We start from the raw sequence: 18,372 nt of genomic DNA, 5'->3' as shown, positions 1-18,372 counted from the left end.
GATTAAAAAATCAAATCACCATATCAACAAAATTTTACGATCCTTTTATATCATAATTTAATTTTAAATCATTTTGTTATTGGTATAAAATATTTATAAAATAAATTGATTACTACTCTTCTCATAAAAACATGACTGAATATCTTTAGTGATTTTTTTTAATTATATTTTTTTCACCTACAAAATACTAGATATTATTTAAAGAATTTGAATTTAATTTTATTTGGATCAATGACATATTGACATATCATAATTTAATTAGAATATACTGATAGTTTAAACAAATCAAAGTATAATTTTGTATAATAATAATTATTAAATCCCACATACACAATACACACACGTATATATTAATTTTCCATTAATGGATAGCCTTTTAAATTTTAATTATTTATATCAACACCAAATTTAAAAAACACATTATTTATATGAAAAGAAGACTAAAATACACCCATACCCTAAAGTTTTTTTTATTGCTTATAATTTGTCTTTTTACTGTTTACTACAACTTTCACGGTAGTGGTAAATAGTGTAATATATGTTTAAAACAATTAAAGGATGTTAGTACAATATTTTCCAAACAATTCAAGCTAATTAATGTAGGTATAGAAAATAAGATATAAAGAGAAAATTGATGAAAACTTCAGAAAATATCATTGTAATTTACTCTAAAAATAACTTGAGTTTAGTCTGTTAGTACTGCTTAAGTAAGTAAGAAAAGGTCCGATTGATAAGTTTAGCTATTTGTTGTGTCTTTTAAACACTTACTGAGACTTTTACCTCATTAATTTAAGATACCAAGTGGAAATGCTTTTGGACAAGGCTTGGAGCTGAGGTAAGAAAGTTATATACTTAATTAATTTATATGATTTACTTTTAAAGCATTTTTGTAATACTACTACTATTGTGTGCTTAATTAACAATTTGTTTTGCATGTTTTATTATTCATAAAATTATTTATGACAAGTATATTTATGTAATGAAAGAATGTGGTGAATTCCACCGTGTATAGCCAAAGGTGGAACCCTTATCCAAGAAATCCAAAGAAAAGTATATCTATGTATTTATGTATTCTTCCACTATATGTTTCCTTTGCAACAACTCTGATTAGAATATGTTTTGAAAATTTCACGTCCTATATAGCAATCTAACCATAGCTTCAGGAAAACTCACTAGGATGTTACAAAAACATTTGGTAATTTTAAATAAGATCATAAAATCAATTTGAACGGAAAAAACTATGTTCTAAAAAATCTAAAATGTAGTAATTTAAAAAACAAGAAAAATAATTAATCAAATTATTTAAATTAGAAAATGACAAAAGCAAACTAACTATAACTAATTTAGTTCAAATGTAAAATGCAAAGCTAGTTAATCAAATCAATTTAAATGATCAAGTTGATTTGGTTATCCAAATCTAATCCCATTATCGCATCACTGTACAAGATTTAAATGACTCGTTGCTATCATCTTTTGATAAAGGGAATGTAAATAATGAAATCTAAAAAAAAGGTGAAGGTTTGTGAATTGTGGTGTTGTGTGATTTGTGGGGGGTGACTGTCAATGTCATCCTCCACTTTCCAGGAAGCAACACTAGAAAAAGGAGATTTACTGTGAAATGGAAAATTAAAGAAAGACGGTGGGGTCTTCATTCCTTGGCAAGTAGATTAGTTAATGGGGGGGTATTGACCTTAATTGCAAGAAACTTATCCACCATGCAATTTCTTTTCAAACCTCACCAAACATATATACATGTCTACATCCTCTGCATTCCTATTAGACCATCATTTCCATCTCAGTCCACTTGCTACTTTCCTTGCGCCCGCATACTTATTCTCGCCAATCGCCAATGCAATAGCCATCCCTTTCTTCCATTTTTTTTCTTTTCTAAAATGTAAGACTTTGCTCTTCATTTTTTCTTTTTCAATACAATCAAAATTAGAATGAAATAACGAACTATATGCGTGGAATTAATTCAAAATGTAAGCAGTAGCCAAATTGTAATGATCAATTTTCTTGTTCCAAGTTTTTATTTTTCAAAATAAATGTAAGCATATGTTGGGTTTAGATTAGTTTAAATAATTTAAAACTTTTCTAAAATAAATTACTTAAAAAATTCAAAACTTCAAGTAAGAGTTCGACTTAAAATTGTTAATGATATATATAAAGTATTTGAGAATGAAATTAGTCCTTTTATCTAAGATTTATCCCTTTTTATATTAACCTTGTTAGGCTTAGGTCTATAGACCTATCACATCCTACTTACTAGTTATGTAATATTTTTTCTAATCATGATGTTTAAGTACTTATAATTAAGTGATTACCTTTAACTGATTTTAGTGATAATAATCATGACCGAATGGTACTCGTAGTTCGCATACGTTGAAGATCGAGATGTATTACATGACATATGTAGATACATGACTGAAAAATGTGTTTAATTTAAATGTATCAAATGTCTCATCGATCCAATTGAATACCTTATTCAGTATAATATAAAATAATACTTTATGACAAATAATAGTTAGTTTTAAAATTGTAATTTTAAATCTTAAAAATTATTATTCTAATATTTTTTTAACAGTTGTTAGTATAACAATGTTATGTTATGTATGGTAAGTTTTTATTACATTAAAAATCATATTTATGATGATTTTTTATTGATTGAAAATGTAAAATGTTTTGCATAAATACTTATTAATCACATAAGATTAAACTTTATTTAAAATATATTAGTTGTAGAAGATGTGTAATTAAATTCAGCAAAAAAAGAAGACATGTAATTAATGGCGAAGTAAATTTCTTTTGGCGATTTTGCGGCACTGAAATACGACAAAAGCAGCACAAGCGGACAAGAGACAAGTTGTGTAAGACGAATGACGTCATAAAGGGAATATTTTATTAGGAAAAAATGGGGGAAATTAAAGCACGTGAGTAATCCCACCCAACTTACACATGCGAACCTTCGGAGAAGCTTAGGGCGAGACTAACAACAATAAACAAACAAATCTGAAAGAATTTAAGTTAAACCCGAAACCGTAAACCAATTGAAAATCGAAATTTTTCTAAACCCCGTTGATCTTTAAGTTTATCATCCAAGTTCACGTACCATCGCTTTTATAAATACCCTCATCCAGTTTCCCTTCCAAGTTCGAATATTCAATTCAACACCTTCCCTCATTCTCTTCTCCAAACACGACACAAACATTAAGAAGAAGAAACATACCACGAAATGTACGGACAAAGTAGCTACGAGTCCGATTTGGCCCTTTTGGACTCCATTCGCCGCCACTTACTTGGCGACTCCGAGGAGCACAAATTCGGAGTCCCGAATGTTAGTTCGGGTAACACTCCAGCGTACTCTCGGAGCTCCTGTTTCAGCAGGTTGTACCCTTGCTTGAGTAACGATTGGGGAGAACTTCCTCTTAAGGAAGACGATTCAGAAGACATGCTTCTTTACGGTGTTCTTCGCGATGCAATAAACGCAGGGTGGGTCCCATCTCTCGATGCATCCTCACCGGGGAGTTTCTCGTCGGGTTTCATCCCGGCGGTGACCGTGAAATCCGAACCGGATCTATTTCCGGCGCCAGAGCCTGTCTTTATTCCTCCGGCGGCTCAGAAGGCGGAGCCGGCGGTGGTTCCGGCGAAGGGGAAGCACTACCGCGGCGTTCGGCAGCGGCCGTGGGGGAAATTCGCGGCGGAGATCCGCGACCCGGCTAAAAACGGGGCTCGGGTTTGGCTCGGAACGTTCGAAACGGCTGAGGACGCCGCGCTGGCTTACGACCGAGCCGCGTACCGAATGCGCGGCTCGCGCGCTTTGTTGAATTTCCCGCTCCGGATTAATTCAGGCGAGCCAGAACCGGTTCGGGTCACGGCAAAGAGGTCTTCGCCGGAGCCGTCGTCTTCTTCGTCGGATAGTGCGTCGTCGACGAAGAGGCGGAAGAAGGTGGTGGGGTCCACGGTGACGGCTCAAAGTGGGTTGAGAAAGGAGCAAGTGGGAAGTCAAGTGGCACACAGTGCACACGTGGAGAGCAGTTGTTGGTCAACTAATGCGTGATGCTGACGTGGGATGCATTGCGGTTTTGCTCTTTTTTTTAAAAAATACACTGTGTGGCAGTGGCTAGAAGTTATTATAAAAATTAGAAATAATAACCCAAAAAGGGGTGGACAGTGCCACAGTGTAAAAAATGGATAGGGATTCTGACTCATTACTCAAGTGGGGGAGTGATAAAATCTAAAGCGAAAAAAAAAAAAAAAGAGAACAGTTGGAAAAAGTTATTAGGGTGGAGGTTTTGTTTGGATTTGTGAATACAATTACATGATTTGTTATTTTTTGGTTCAATATTTATGAAATTTGTGAATTGTGTTGCATGAATTGAAGCCTCCAAATGAACCATCAATCAACTTATGACAATTAAAATGAAAAAAAGAAAAGAAAATCCTACTTTAGGTGATGAAATTGGTTCAATTTTCAGCAACTTTTAAAAGCCAACATGTCAAGTTTTTATTTTTTTATTTCATATGTGTGAAATATTCACAAATTATGTTTATAACTACTTTTATTAAAAAAATTGACCATTTTAGTGAATTTTTTTTAATAAATTATATTTTTTTCCATATATCTATGTTAATATTTTAATATGTTAAGAAGTCACACATTACTTAAGAGTTAAAATTAATAAAAATTTATAAGAATCTCATTCCTTAATTCATCAAAACATGTATAAAAATAAAATGCTAAAACTAATAACACCTCGTATGAGATAATTTTAACGATACCAATTTCAGGTTGTAATGGTCTCAAATAAAAAATCTTATAATTCCAAATAAAAACTCAATGTCTAGTGGTTAGTGGTTGATTGGATATATAGTAGGATATTTAATTAGTGCCAGATTTATTTTTGCAGCATCAAGATTAGTATGCTTCGTGTAGCAGATATTTTATTAGTGCCACATATAATTTGGTGGTAGGATTGGATTTATTCGTTTCAAGGTATTAAGAAAGGAGCATAACAAATATGATTAAATACGTGTGGCACATATAAGGATCGGCCTGTATATTCTCTTATCTTGTGGTCCTTTCCCTTATAAACTAAGTAATTTTAATAATATATCTCTTACCTTAAAAAAAAATCAAAACTCCCACCATTATGCTGAATTTAATAAGTTACACATTGAGCTTTTAATAAAAAAAACTTACATCTAAATTTTTAATAAACACATATAAATTTGATAAAAACTCGATATCCTTACTTACTAAAGTCTTAATAGTAAAGTTTTAAAATAAATAAAAGTCACGTAAGTTGAAAAATAATTAACATAAATAAAGCCTCTGATTACGATTTATGACTCCAAGGCAATATAATCCAAATTGATTTCGGTTGACGTTACTGCTCCCATATGATCATTTAAGTTAGTTTAATTTCGAAAATGGGTAATATTTTTGTTGTTACTTATCTAGTCCCACAACCAATCACATGCATGCTTATTGCTTAAATAATTTTAAAAATAAATGTTGCGTACCCTACTTAATGTAAATCAAATGAGTTTATGTACAAAAAATAAATAAATGAGTTTTCCCTATATGTAATTTGAATTTGGACTTTGGAGTATATTTCTTCATGTTTTCACGAGGAAATACTTTACATCTCTCAATTTTGATGCGTAAAAAGTTTTAACTTTTTTTCCTATTATTTTTTTCTTATTAAAAAATTACAAAATCATCTTAGTTTTTGCTTCTCATTTTGGCAAAGATGGATGGGATAAGGTTTTGCTAGGAAAAAATAATTAAAAAAATTAAAGTATTCAATAAAATTAACTATTGAAATAGGAAACATAAAATAACAAAAAAAATTATGATTTATTTAAAAATAATAATTAAAAAATTATATTAAGAACAAAAAAGAAAAAAATATAAAAAATCAAAAGCGAGAAATTAATGATTTAAAAAACGTTACTTTAAATGATATTTCATAAAATATTAGAAATTATTTAAAAATTATTTATCAAATATTTAAATAAAATTTTCAGATAATAAAAAAAATTAAAAACTAGTTGAATTGTAAAACATAACCTAATAAAAAGATAAACTCAAACAGGGATGGATCCTATAGTTGAATTTGGGGAGATGGGTTTTGATTGAATTTTTTTACCAATTTGCTCTTGGTGGGTTGAAGCTAGTGGTGCGTGTGAGTGACTTACATTGGGGTATTGGCTGTTTGATTCCGAATTGGGGATATTATCCAGACCCCAGATTCCAACCAAACCAATGGAGTATATTACAGTTCTAGAGAACACATGTCAAGAGTAAAATTAGTGCTGATATCCTAACCCATCATTTTGATTCAAAGGCTACGCAGTTAAACTCGAGTGAGAAAAATGCAAGAAAGAGGAATCAGAGATTGAAGAGAAAGCATGACAAAAGAAAGTTTTTCTAAAGGAAAGGTTCCTGAGCGAGATAGAAGAATTATTTGAAAAAATAAAATAAAACTGGAAGAGTATTTTAAATAAATTATTGAAAAAAGAGAAAGATGGTGTATTTAATAATATGAAAGCGGGTAAATATCAATTTCTTATATAAAAAAGTAGATAAGGGTAGGGGAACTTTTTATGTTGAGGAGGTGAGGTCCAATTGTAAGAGAACTTCTGATTCGGGTTGGGTAGCAACAAGAGATTTAACCCTATCTCTAGAGGAGGTCAGTTACGCAAATCATTGGACCAAATGAGCCTAATTACAAATGCAAAGAAAACCTGCGATTATATGATGTTTTGAATCAGTGTGGACCCAACAAAAAAAGGAAAAAGAATATCTCAACTTTGTTTGACTTAGCAGTTTGCTGAAGAAATGATTAAGCTGATGAATAGTAATTTTGAAAGCGTCGTTGGCAGGGAAAATATTTTCAAACTATTCTACAACATGATCATGCTAAAATACGAAAGATCTGTAAAGACCCAGACTCACTACGTCAATGTTATTGAATCATTGCCATTCTAACAAGAACTTTAGGCAAAATAATAAGTTTGTTCATGTTCCATTATATATTTGAATTTTTCGTTCTCTTTGCTTTCACGTTTACTATAATTAAATTGTACCCTTTTTCTTTTCATATACACATTATGATCTGTTCTGTTCTTTGTCATAAAATGCACAAAACATATAACGAAACGCCTGTGTCTTATGTCTACCAAACGTAGTATCATTTAATAGATTTAGGCTCAAGGAATGCTGAAAATTTATGTACGTGGCTAATTAAGATTGCTTCCTCGCTAAATTTCCAAATATGACATCTCGAACGATGTAGAAACAATAATCTTATTTGAGTACATGGCTAACTATTATTTAGAAATATTAAAACAAGAGAGAATAGAAAATAAACATGCATGCATATTGTGTAAAAATCGTACAGGAATAGGAATTGATACATAGAATCAATCTTGGGGCCTGATGGCAGTCAAGATACGGAATGCATGGTAAAAGTGGGTGGTGGGTTAGAGACTTGAACAAAGCCTTCTAGCATTTGCACGACCATCCCAATTGTTGGCCTCATTTCAGGATTCTCATGAATGCACCATATTGCTATTTTGATCCATTTTCGTAACCTCTCTTTGTCAGATAAGGCCTCCTCATCATTCTCCACTAGAGCATCTATTCTCCCTTCCATATAGCAATCACAAGCCCAATCTGCCAGTACTGCCTTCTCTTCTTCCCCGGGCTCCTCCATCACCACACTTCTTCTGCAGCAAATAATTTCCAACAACATTATCCCAAAGCTGTAAACATCCACTTTAACCGTCACAGCGACATTCTTGAACCATTCAGGAGCTACATATCCTCGAGTTCCTCGGATCATCGTATTCGTTCTACTTTGGTCAGACAACAACAACTTGGCCAACCCAAAGTCAGATATCTTGGTATTGAAATGTTCATCTATGAGTATATTTTGAGGTTTTATATCACAATGAATGATTGGAGTGTCACACTCTTCGTGTAAGTACACCAACCCTCTTGCAATCCCCAAAGCAAATCCAACCCTTGTATTCCAATTGGGTTTAGAGTGTCCAAATAGGATGTCTGCAAGAGTACCATTGCTCATGAACTCGTACACCAATAGTCTATTGATTCCCTGGTCACAAAATCCAATCAACCTGACCAGATTTTTGTGGGAGGTTTTACCAATGGCACTCAATTCAGTCCTAAATTCTTTCTCTCGTTCTTGTGCCAATCTGTCCAATCTCTTGACGGCAATCACATTACAAGAATCTTCTGCTTCTAGTTTGCCTTTGTAAACAATGCCACAGGAACCCCTGCCTAGTTCTTCACTAAAACCCCATGTGGCCTCTTTCAATGCCTCATAACTAAACGAATGCAAATTTGTTTCCAAAAGACTAGCAGCAGCAACTGGTACAACCACTTTTAGTTTCGGCTTCAAGAGAACCAACAAAGCAACCGTAGCCAGGAGAATACCGTTCACGACAAGGGAGCCAATAAGTGATCCCATAAGAATTGGCTTAGCTCCATCTTCCTTATTTGAATCTGCACCAGGGGGAAGTTCCTCGTTTACACCCGGATAAAAGTCACGACTATTTCTTATTTTGATATAGACAAAATGGTGATCATTAACATCGGTTACTCTTCCGTTAGAAAGGGGCAATCTCTTCATCCAACAAGTGTCCAGCCCGAAAATGGCAACAGCACACATGCAATTGTGCAAGCAAGATTGTAGGCATTCCTGTTGAGTGTAAGGTTGTATCTTTTCATAATCTGCCTCAGGAAAATTATATCTTGAGGATTGGAGCATATGATATAATTGTTCTGGCGGTGCTTGAACATCGGCTCCACAAGCGAGGGTGAAATTGGGCTGGCATCCACCAAATTGATTACTTGGATCCACCAGTGAATACCCATCAAGGCAATTACAAGTAGGTCTCTCATTTTCCATGTCGCAGTAGCTATTATAGCCACAGGAACCACTACCAAACCGATCAAATATTATATTGCAAATGTCATCAGGAACATACCTCATGATTATCCATCCTTGCCGAGCAGTGTTGTTCCTTGGATGAGCATACTGCGTGAAAACTCCACTGGGGTCAAGCGTTGCTCTGTAGAAATTCATCTCAGGATTGAGATCCAAGCTACTGCTGCTATTGCTAACCCATTTTTGACCTTGAGGTTGGATTCTATTCCCATTGGTGGTCTCCACATAGATATCCCCCGATATGTTGAACAGCAATCGTGAAGCGTTGCCAGAGGCATCAATTACAGGATAGGACTTGTAACGCAGTTGAGAGGGCCAAGCAAGGGGGCTGAGCAAGAGATTACCACCATCAAAATAAAGTTGAAACCTTCCTGTAGTGTAATTTGTGTCTGTCAATCGAGAAGTCAGCATGCCTCCGAGCTGGAGAGATTGATTAGGCAACAAGGTGTCTGTGGGATGTTCAAAACTTTGCCACACATTTGCAGAGCTACCGTTTAGGAGAACAAAGTTGCCACTGTCAAGCATAGCTCCTTCCGAAACAAAATCTTTTGAACTTGCCGTCCATATGAAATCCCCTTTGGGATTTGTCAACGACAGACCTTCTTGTGTGATCTGCAACTTTGATCCCGCTGGCGCTGTTGCAAGCTTGTTGTCTTTTCTTGCACTCCAAACAACGGTCTGGTCGTCCGGTATCATGTTATACCAGATGGCAACCATGAACAGCTTGGTGTCATTATCATTCAGTTGTCGAAACCCGAAAGCAAATTCTCCCGAGGGTGAAAGCCACGCATCATCGGTATCCGTGAAAAGTGGCGAGTTCAGAGTAACTTTTGCAAAAGCTAAGGAAACATGATGAATATAGATGAGTGTAACTATAAGGAGGTTTAAATTTAAGGCAGCCATGGATTCAATTACGAGGTAGAAAACTGGAGATATATATTTACTGATTGAATGTGTTATGTGTAGTTATTTTGTTGGTTAGTTTGGCTTAAATGAAGCCTCATCGTGTGAGACTCGATCTTCTACCCGGAATCCGACCTAGTCAAAATTAAAATCAGTGTCGGGTCAAAGTTTTAACGTAAAACACACACCAGGGAGTGCAGTCGTCTTGGTATTATAATTTTCTGCATCCTCAACAGTAAGTGCGTGTTTCGAAAAAAATAAATTAATAAGGTGAATCAGATCTTTTCTCTCCTCGTCTAACATACCAAATTCGCAGAAGCTATTTGTATACTACTCTACGTGGATCCGTTTGAACTCGACGGTAAACAAAAACGATGTCATTGCGTGACTTTTCTTAGCTTTGCATGGGAATAACTTTTCATAAGCCCTACTATAGCCTTTTTCATTAGTCCAACTTTAATCCAAATCATCAATTAACATGAGTTAAGCGGAGAGTTATTAGTTATATATTAAAATTAATGGATTTTAATAAGGATGAAAAATAACTTTAAATTTTTTCAAAAGATATTTCTTTTTTTTATCATTTATTTCCTTAAAATATAATTTTTAAATATTAGTTATTCATTATGACTATTAAATTTGAAGAAAATAAATAATAGAAATGAAAAGTATCTCTTTATAGGAACTTGTTTCCTCCTTTATATATATATAATAGAAAAATAATTTATTACATACTTTCAGTTATTGTTTTAATAAAATATATACAAAAGGTAATTAATTACCAATCTATTTTATTGTATTTTTTAGTAAAATTTATTTAGTTTTTAACCAATATGTTAGAAAAATCCTTCTATTTTTATTTCAGTTGGTGGTGGTGTGCTTTTTTTATTTTAAATTACTTAAAAATGAAATATAAAAATAATATCATTCTTAAATTATTTTTTCCATAATACTTTTTTCTTTCTATTTCTCTTTTACATGTTGCACATCTTATCCTAGTACAATTTTTTCTTTCAACTTTTTCTATCTCTCATAATCAAATACTGTATACTTTTATAACGAAATTGATGGAGTAGAGATATATATGAATGACTAATATTTTAAACATCTCCCGAACATTTATTATTTTTCTTTCTCTTATGTCATAAATTTTATTATATTTATATTTTTTATTTTATCTTTTTGTGTTGGATAGCATATTGAGTGTTCACCAAATATTTTTCAAATTGATGTAAACATTAAAATAAAAAAACAAGTTATATACAATCTTAAAAAAAATCATGAGTGTAATTGTAGTTTGCCCTAAAATCAAAATATTCTATTTCTTCTGGGTTCAAAGAGAAAAAAAAAAAAAAAGACAACAACAACAAAGTAATTCGCTTTGGGAGATTTATTAACTATATATTCAAATGGATTTTGGAGTGTTAGAAAGAACAACTAGCTATTAGAACTAATTAGCAAAGAAATAGTAATAATATTTGGATATCTCATTATTTTGAACATTACGTAACATTTCTCAATTACGTAGCAAAGAAATAGTAATAATACTTGATTGGTAAGAATTAGGCAGAGCACTTACGCTAATCACGCTGGTTGATTGCCGTTACAAAGGAATATCCAGTGGTTACTTGTCACCCTACGAGTCATGCTGTGATTTAACTAACAAAGTGAGAGCAGCAGCCATGAGCCATCAGTTCATCAATGTCGTACGTTATTCATTTTGCTCAACACGAAATTAATGTTGAAGACTTGAAGTAGTTGAAACGTACCTCAAGCCATAATTCTGCCATACATGCTGATATAAAATGACTAATGTCAACATATAATAGGCTTAATCTTTAGAAAAGTCACGACTTACTGTTGAAAATGGAAAAAATATCCAGCAAATGAGCAAATTATCCGTGGCGCGTTTTAACTTGGAGAAATGTTGAACCTACATCCTATTATGGATAGAAAGATCAAAGAAGAGAGAAAGAGATAGAAAAAAAAGTTAAAAATTGAGAGAAAATATAGATATTCGTCATGATAAACGAAAAGAGCGATATGAAAAGAAATTGAGTTAAGATGAAAAGTGGGTCCACGTGATAATAATACGGTTGTTGACGATGCAGAAAATATCTTGGTCCCATTGCCCTCATCTTCGAAGTTTCTTCAGAGTGAAAGAGTATACAACGTACGACACATTGAATCCAGTATTCTCGTAATCGAATCCATGGCTGCCTTAACCTTCCTTATCCGTACACTTGTCTTTCTTCGTGTTTCCTTAGTTTTTGCAAACGTTAATCTGGATTCGCGACTTTCCACAGATGGCAATGATGCGTGGCGTTCACCCTGGGGCGAATTTGCTTTTGGGTTTCGGCAACTGAGTAATTTTGGTACGAAGCTGTTCATGGTTGCCATCTGGTACGACAAGATACCCGACAAGACCGTTGTTTGGAGTGCAAAAACAGACTACAGACTTGCAACAGCGCCAACAGGATCACACGTTCAGATCACGAAAGAAGGGCTGTCGCTGACAAGTCCCGAAGGAGATTCCATATAGAGGGCGAAACCAGAAGCCACTGTTTCGGAAGGAGCTATGCTTAACAATGGCAACTTTGTTCTACTAAACGGAAGCTCTGAATATGAAAATGTGTGGCAAAGTTTTGACAATCCCACAGACACCTTGTTGCCTAACCAATCTCTCCAGCTTGGACTCGGAGGCGTTCTAACTTCACGATTCACAGACACCAATTACACAACTGGAAGGTTCCAACTTTATTTTCAGGATTTTAATGTTATGCTGAGCCCCCTTGCTTTTCCTTCTCAACTGCGTTACAACCCTTATTATCATGCAATTAATGATGCCTCAGTTGGCAATGCTTCACGATTAGTGTTTGATAAATCTGGGGAAATCTATGTAGAGACGACTGGTGGGACTAGAAATAGAATCCTACCTCAAGTTGATAATACTCTTGATACCGAGGTGAATTACTACAGAGCGACCCTTGATTTCAGTGGAGTTTTCACGCTGTATGCTCATCCAAGGAACACCAGTGGCCAACCAAGGTGGAGAATCATGAACTATGTTCCTGACAACATTTGCGATGCAATATTCAATGATTATGGTAGCGGTTCCTGTGGCTATAATAGTTATTGCTCCATGGAAAATGATAGGCCTACTTGCAACTGCCCTTATGGCTATTCACTGGTTGATCCAAGTAATGAATCTGGTGGATGCCAACCCAATTTCACTCTCGCTTGTGGAGCCGATGTTCAACAACCGCCAGAAGAACTGTATGAAATGCATGTAGCCAAAAATTTTAATTTTCCTTTGGGAGATTATGAAAAGGTAGAACCTTACTCTCAACAGGAATGCCAACAAGCATGCTTGCACGATTGCATGTGTGCTGTTGCCATTTTAGAGGTGGACACTTGTTGGATGAAGAGATTGCCCCTTGGTAATGGAAGACAAGTACCAATCAGGGATCAACATTTTGTCTATATCAAAACAAGACTTAGTCCTGACTTTTATCCTGGTCTTGCAAACAGGGAACTTCCCGCTGCTCCTGATTCAAAGAAAGAAAATCGAGCTAAGTCAATTATTTTGGGATCACTTATTGCTTCCCTTGTCGTTAACAGTATTCTCCTGGCTGCGGTTGCTTTGTTTTTTCTCTTGAAGCCGAAACTGAAAAAGGTTATACAAGCTTCCGCTCTTTTGGAAACAAATTTGCATTCCTTTAGTTTTGAGGCATTGAAAGAGGCCACAGAGGATTTTTGTAAAGAACTAGGCAGGGGTTCCTGTGGCATTGTTTACAAAGGCAAACTAGAAACAGCAGATTCTTGTAATGTGATTGCCGTCAAGAGATTGGACAGATTGGCACAAGAACGAGAGAAAGAATTTAGGACAGAATTGAGTGCCATTGGTAAAACATCCCACAAAAATCTGGTCAGGTTGATTGGATTTTGTGACCAGGGAATCAATAGACTATTGGTGTACGAGTTCATGAGCAATGGTACCCTTGCAGACATTCTATTTGGACACTCCAAACCCATCTGGAATTTAAGGGTTGGATTTGTTTTGGGGATTGCAAGAGGGTTGGTGTACTTACACGAAGAGTGTGACTCTGCCATCATACATTGTGATATAAAACCTCAAAATATACTCATAGATGAACATTTCAATGCAAAGATATCCGACTTTGGGTTGGCCAAGTTGTTGTTGTTTGACCAAAGTAGAACGAATACGATGATCCGAGGAACTCGAGGATATGTGGCTCCTGAATGGTTCAAGAATGTTGCTGTGACGGTTAAAGTGGATGTTTACAGCTTTGGGGTGATGTTGTTGGAAAATATTTGCTGCAGAAGAAGTGTGATGACCATGGAACCCGAGGAAGAAGAAAAGGCAATATTGACAGATTGGGCTTATGATTGTTGTGTGGAAGGGAGGTTACATGCTTTGGTGGAGAACGATAGGGAAGCATTGTCTGACATTGGCAGGTTACAAAGGTGGGTAAAGATAGCAATTTGGTGCATTCAAGAGGATCCTGAAATGAGGCCAACTATGGGGAAAGTTAACCAAATGCTGGAAGGTTTAGTTGAAGTCGCTAACCCACCATCGCCTAATCCTGATATTTGATTTCTTGACTTAATTCACATCCTGCCTAAAATATTGGGAGAGAAGTTCGTGAGATTTTATTCTATGCGTTGTTATTTTCTATTATATTTATTATTTTCTGCATATATAATAGCTATCAATCCTTGTACTCTAATTAAGTTATTGTTCTATGTGGTTCAATATGTTGTCTTATTTGGAATTATTTTATGTAGGAAGCAAGCTTAATTAGCACGAATAGTTTCAGCATTTCATTCAGCCTAGATGTTGCTGTTTACTAATTAGAGTTCCAAATGAGCTCCTGACTTAGAAGAATGTTTTTATGAATTTCTCAATCAATGGCTCAATGACAGTACAAGAACAAACGTAGAATTTTTTTTTCGCCTTACACCAATTTAAACGTTTCTAGCTAAAACAAAGGTAGAAAAATCTATCATTGCTCGCAATTATTTTCCTAATGGCAAATTAGAGATTCCCACTTATATTAATTAGGAGACAGGCAACAAGCAACACTCTATATCGATTATATACCTTATTCCCTACAGGAACAGACGTTAAAAGATTTTTTATTTTTTTTTTAAGAAAAAAGAAAGAGAAGGTGTATGTTTCGTGCAACTTGCAAGAAAATGGAACACTAAAACTAAAGTATAATAAAACACCTACAATCACGTACCAAGCACGTCATAATAATGTATATGTATTAAAATTATCAATTCGGTTAGGATCAATTTGATTTTACAAACACCAAGCAAATTGAATCGATCAGTCATGTAAAAAAATATCAAAAAAAAAAAAAAATTCATCAATTTTCTTTTTTATTAGTGAGGATCTTTTTATTGGATTGGATGTGATACCCTTATTTTAGGGTAATGGACATAGGCAAAACATTCATTCTATTTTATTCTTATTTTTAAAATTTTTTGCATGACCATAACAAAATTAGGTGTTCATATTAATAAAAATAATTACATATTAAAATGCAATAGAATTGAATTTATTTTTTGATAATATTTACAAAATACATGGATATTTTCTAATTTTAAACACCTGAGACACTTCTCATTTATTTTTATCCATTTCTTCTTATTACATCATAAACTCTATCATGTTTATTTGTTTCTCTTTTTTTTCTCTCTCGCTAAGTGTTAGAAAACATTCTGAGTGTTCATTAAATATTTTTCTTTTTGAGAATAAGTACAGTATAGAAAAATAATTGGTAAAGTCACGAGGAGAAAAGACAACCGTAATTTGTGAATTGTTTAAATTGAAGAAAAAAAATTAATTCATTGCTTTAATAAATTAGAATACCTTATTACATGCAGGTTGATACGATCAGAGACATGCAGGAACAAGTTAATATTCTCCACATCCTTCGTGTAGGAAATGCTGTGGCTGATTGGTTGGCCTGTTTCGGGATTTGTAACTCTGTCACTGAGGTCTTCTTTGAAGACTTCTAACCTTTGAGTTATGGTGGTTATGTTTGTTCATGGAAACATTACTTTGAGTTCCACACTGTCCACCAACGACTATGATGCATGGCTTTCGCCTTCGGGTGAATTTGCTTTTGGATTTCACCAACTTAATGGCACAAACCTGTTCATGGTTGCCATCTGATATGACAAAATACCAGCCAAGACCATTGCTTGGAATACAAAAGCAAATGAAATCCTTGCAACAGCAACAACAGGATCACAGGTTCAGCTCACATCAGAAGGGCTCACGCTGACAAGTCCGAAAGGAAAATCCATATGGAAAGCACAACCAGACGCTGCTCTTTCCTAAGGCAACTTTGTTCTTGTAAACAAGAATTCTACTTTTGAATGGGAAAGTTTCAAAAACCCCACAGACACGTTGTTGCCTAACCAATCTTTGGAGCTAGATGGCAAGTTAACTTCTAGACTCAGATTCCGATTACACGAGCGGAAGGTTCCAACTATATTTTCAGAATGGTGTTCTCTTGCTAAGTCCACTTGCCTGGCCTACTCAACTACGTTACAGATATTATTATAGAATTGATGCTTCTCACTCTGCTTCACGATTAGTGTTTGATGAATTGGGGAATATTTATGTAGAGACAGCGAATGGGACTAGAATCCAACCTCAAGGACCAACATGGGGCTACTCAACTCTTGCTCCTAAGGGGTATTACTTCAGGGAAAGACTTGACTTCAATGGAGTTTTCACGCAGTAGGCTCATCCAAGGAGCACCAATGCCCACCAAGGATGGACAATTATGCGGTATGTCCCTGACAACATTTGCACTACAATATTCAATGAGAATGGTAGTGGTTCCTGTGGCTATAACAGCTACTGCTCCATGAAACATGATAGGCCTACTTGCAAATGCCCTTATGGGTATTCAATGGTGGATCCAAGTAATGAATTTGGTGGATGCCAACCCAATTTCACCCTCGCTTGTGGCGCGGATGTTAGTTAAAGCACAGACAGAAGAATTATATGAAATGCATGAATTCAGAAATTTTAATTTTCCTCTGGGAGATTATGAAAAGAAACAACCTTATTCTCAACAGGAGTGCCGACAATCTTGCTTGCACAGCGGTAACACTTGTTGGATGAAGAGATTGCCCCTTGGTAACGGAAGACAAGTAGCAGTCAGTGATGAACATTTTGTCTATATCAAAACAAGACTTAGTTCTGACTTCTATCCTGCTGCTGCAAACAGGGAGCTTCCCCTGCTCCCGATTCCAAGAAAGAAGATCGAGCTAAGCCAATTCTTTTGCGATCACTTTATCCCTTGTCTTTATCAGTATTAGTATACGTCTGGCTGCGGTTGCTTGGTTTCTTCTCTTGAAGCCGAAACTAACAAGGCTTGTCCCAGCTACTCCTAGTCTTTTGGAAACAAATTTGCATTCCTTTACTTATGAAACATTGGAAAAAGCCACGCGGGGTTTTAGTGAGGAAATATGATAGGGAAAGTGATAGGGTGCAAACAGAACAATCAACAGAGGCCCAAGCAGAACATACAAGGGTGCAGATCAAGGAAAAGCCCAATAGGAGAGTCACAAGACCAGCTTACCTTTGAGACTATGCTTGAGGGCAGCTCGGGGATTTCATCTTCAGCATATGCAGCACCACCAATATCGTATATAGCTTGATTTGGAATTGTTCCCGATAGCTAGACAAATACGACAAATTCTGTTAGTGCAGAATATTCTTGCAAGTAATCCAATCCTATTCTGTTAGCAAGAATTCTATAAGATAAAGAATTTAGGACTGAATTGAGTGCCATTGGTAAAACCTCCCACAAAAATCTGGTCAGGTTAATTGGATTTTGTGACGAGGGAATCCATAGACTATTAATGTACGAGTTCATGAGATGGTTGGTGTACTTGCACGAAGAGTGTGATGCTCCCATCATTCATTGTGATATAAAACCTAAAAAAGTACTGGTACATGAACATTTCAATGCAAGGGTCTGACTTTGGGCTGGCCAAGTTGTTGGCTGACCAAAGTAAAACGGATACGATGATCCGTCGAGGATATGTGCCTCCTGAATGGTTCAAGAATGTTCCTGTGATGGTTAAAGTAGATGTCTACAGCTTTGGGGTAATGCTGGAAATTATTTGGTGCAGAAGTGTGTTGATGATGGATTCCGGGGAAGAAGAGAAGGCAATACTGACAGATTGGGCGTATGATTGCTATATAGAAGGGAGACATGTAGATGCTCTGGTGAAGAACGATGAGGAGGCCTTTTCTGATAGTTGCAGGTTACATAAATGGATCAAAATAGCATTTTGGTGCATTAATGAGAATCCTGAAGTGAGGCCAACAATGGGTATGGTCATGCATTAATGAGAGTTTCATATTTGTGATTTGTTAACCATATAGAGATATCTTTACTCAATGCATTCTAATTAAATTCTAAAAGACTAGATT

At 35.2% G+C, this 18,372-nt stretch overlaps 1 protein-coding gene and 3 pseudogenes across 2 annotated transcripts; 3 read left to right on the top strand and 1 right to left on the bottom strand.

Annotated features, from left to right (window-relative positions):
* Nucleotides 1-3,025: 3,025 nt before the first annotated feature.
* On the top strand, nt 3,026-4,375 carry LOC114423475 (annotated as a pseudogene).
* Nucleotides 4,376-7,230: 2,855 nt separating this feature from the next.
* On the bottom strand, nt 7,231-10,310 carry LOC114423466 (G-type lectin S-receptor-like serine/threonine-protein kinase LECRK3). The gene has a single exon (XM_028390231.1). It carries the CDS (start codon nt 9,879-9,881, stop codon nt 7,452-7,454), a length of 2,430 nt encoding a protein of 809 aa, XP_028246032.1. The 5' UTR covers nt 9,882-10,310; the 3' UTR covers nt 7,231-7,451.
* A 1,622-nt stretch (nt 10,311-11,932) lies between these two features.
* On the top strand, nt 11,933-14,733 carry LOC114423460 (annotated as a pseudogene). Its single transcript, XR_003668843.1, has one exon. The product of XR_003668843.1 is annotated as a G-type lectin S-receptor-like serine/threonine-protein kinase LECRK3 (transcript).
* Nucleotides 14,734-15,942: 1,209 nt separating this feature from the next.
* LOC114397017 lies at nt 15,943-18,288 on the top strand (annotated as a pseudogene).
* Nucleotides 18,289-18,372: the final 84 nt, after the last annotated feature.

Source organism: Glycine soja, chromosome 1 (genome assembly GCF_004193775.1).
Source record: "Glycine soja cultivar W05 chromosome 1, ASM419377v2, whole genome shotgun sequence".
Lineage (NCBI taxonomy): Eukaryota > Viridiplantae > Streptophyta > Magnoliopsida > Fabales > Fabaceae > Glycine > Glycine soja.
The sequence above is the reverse complement of the archived record's forward strand: the minus strand, read 5'-3'. Positions and strand labels throughout refer to the sequence as shown.

Excerpts from the sequence above, each read along its gene's own strand:
- LOC114423466 (XM_028390231.1), bottom strand. The coding sequence starts at position 9,881 with ATGGCTGCCTTAAATTTAAACCTCCTTATAGTTACACTCATCTATATT.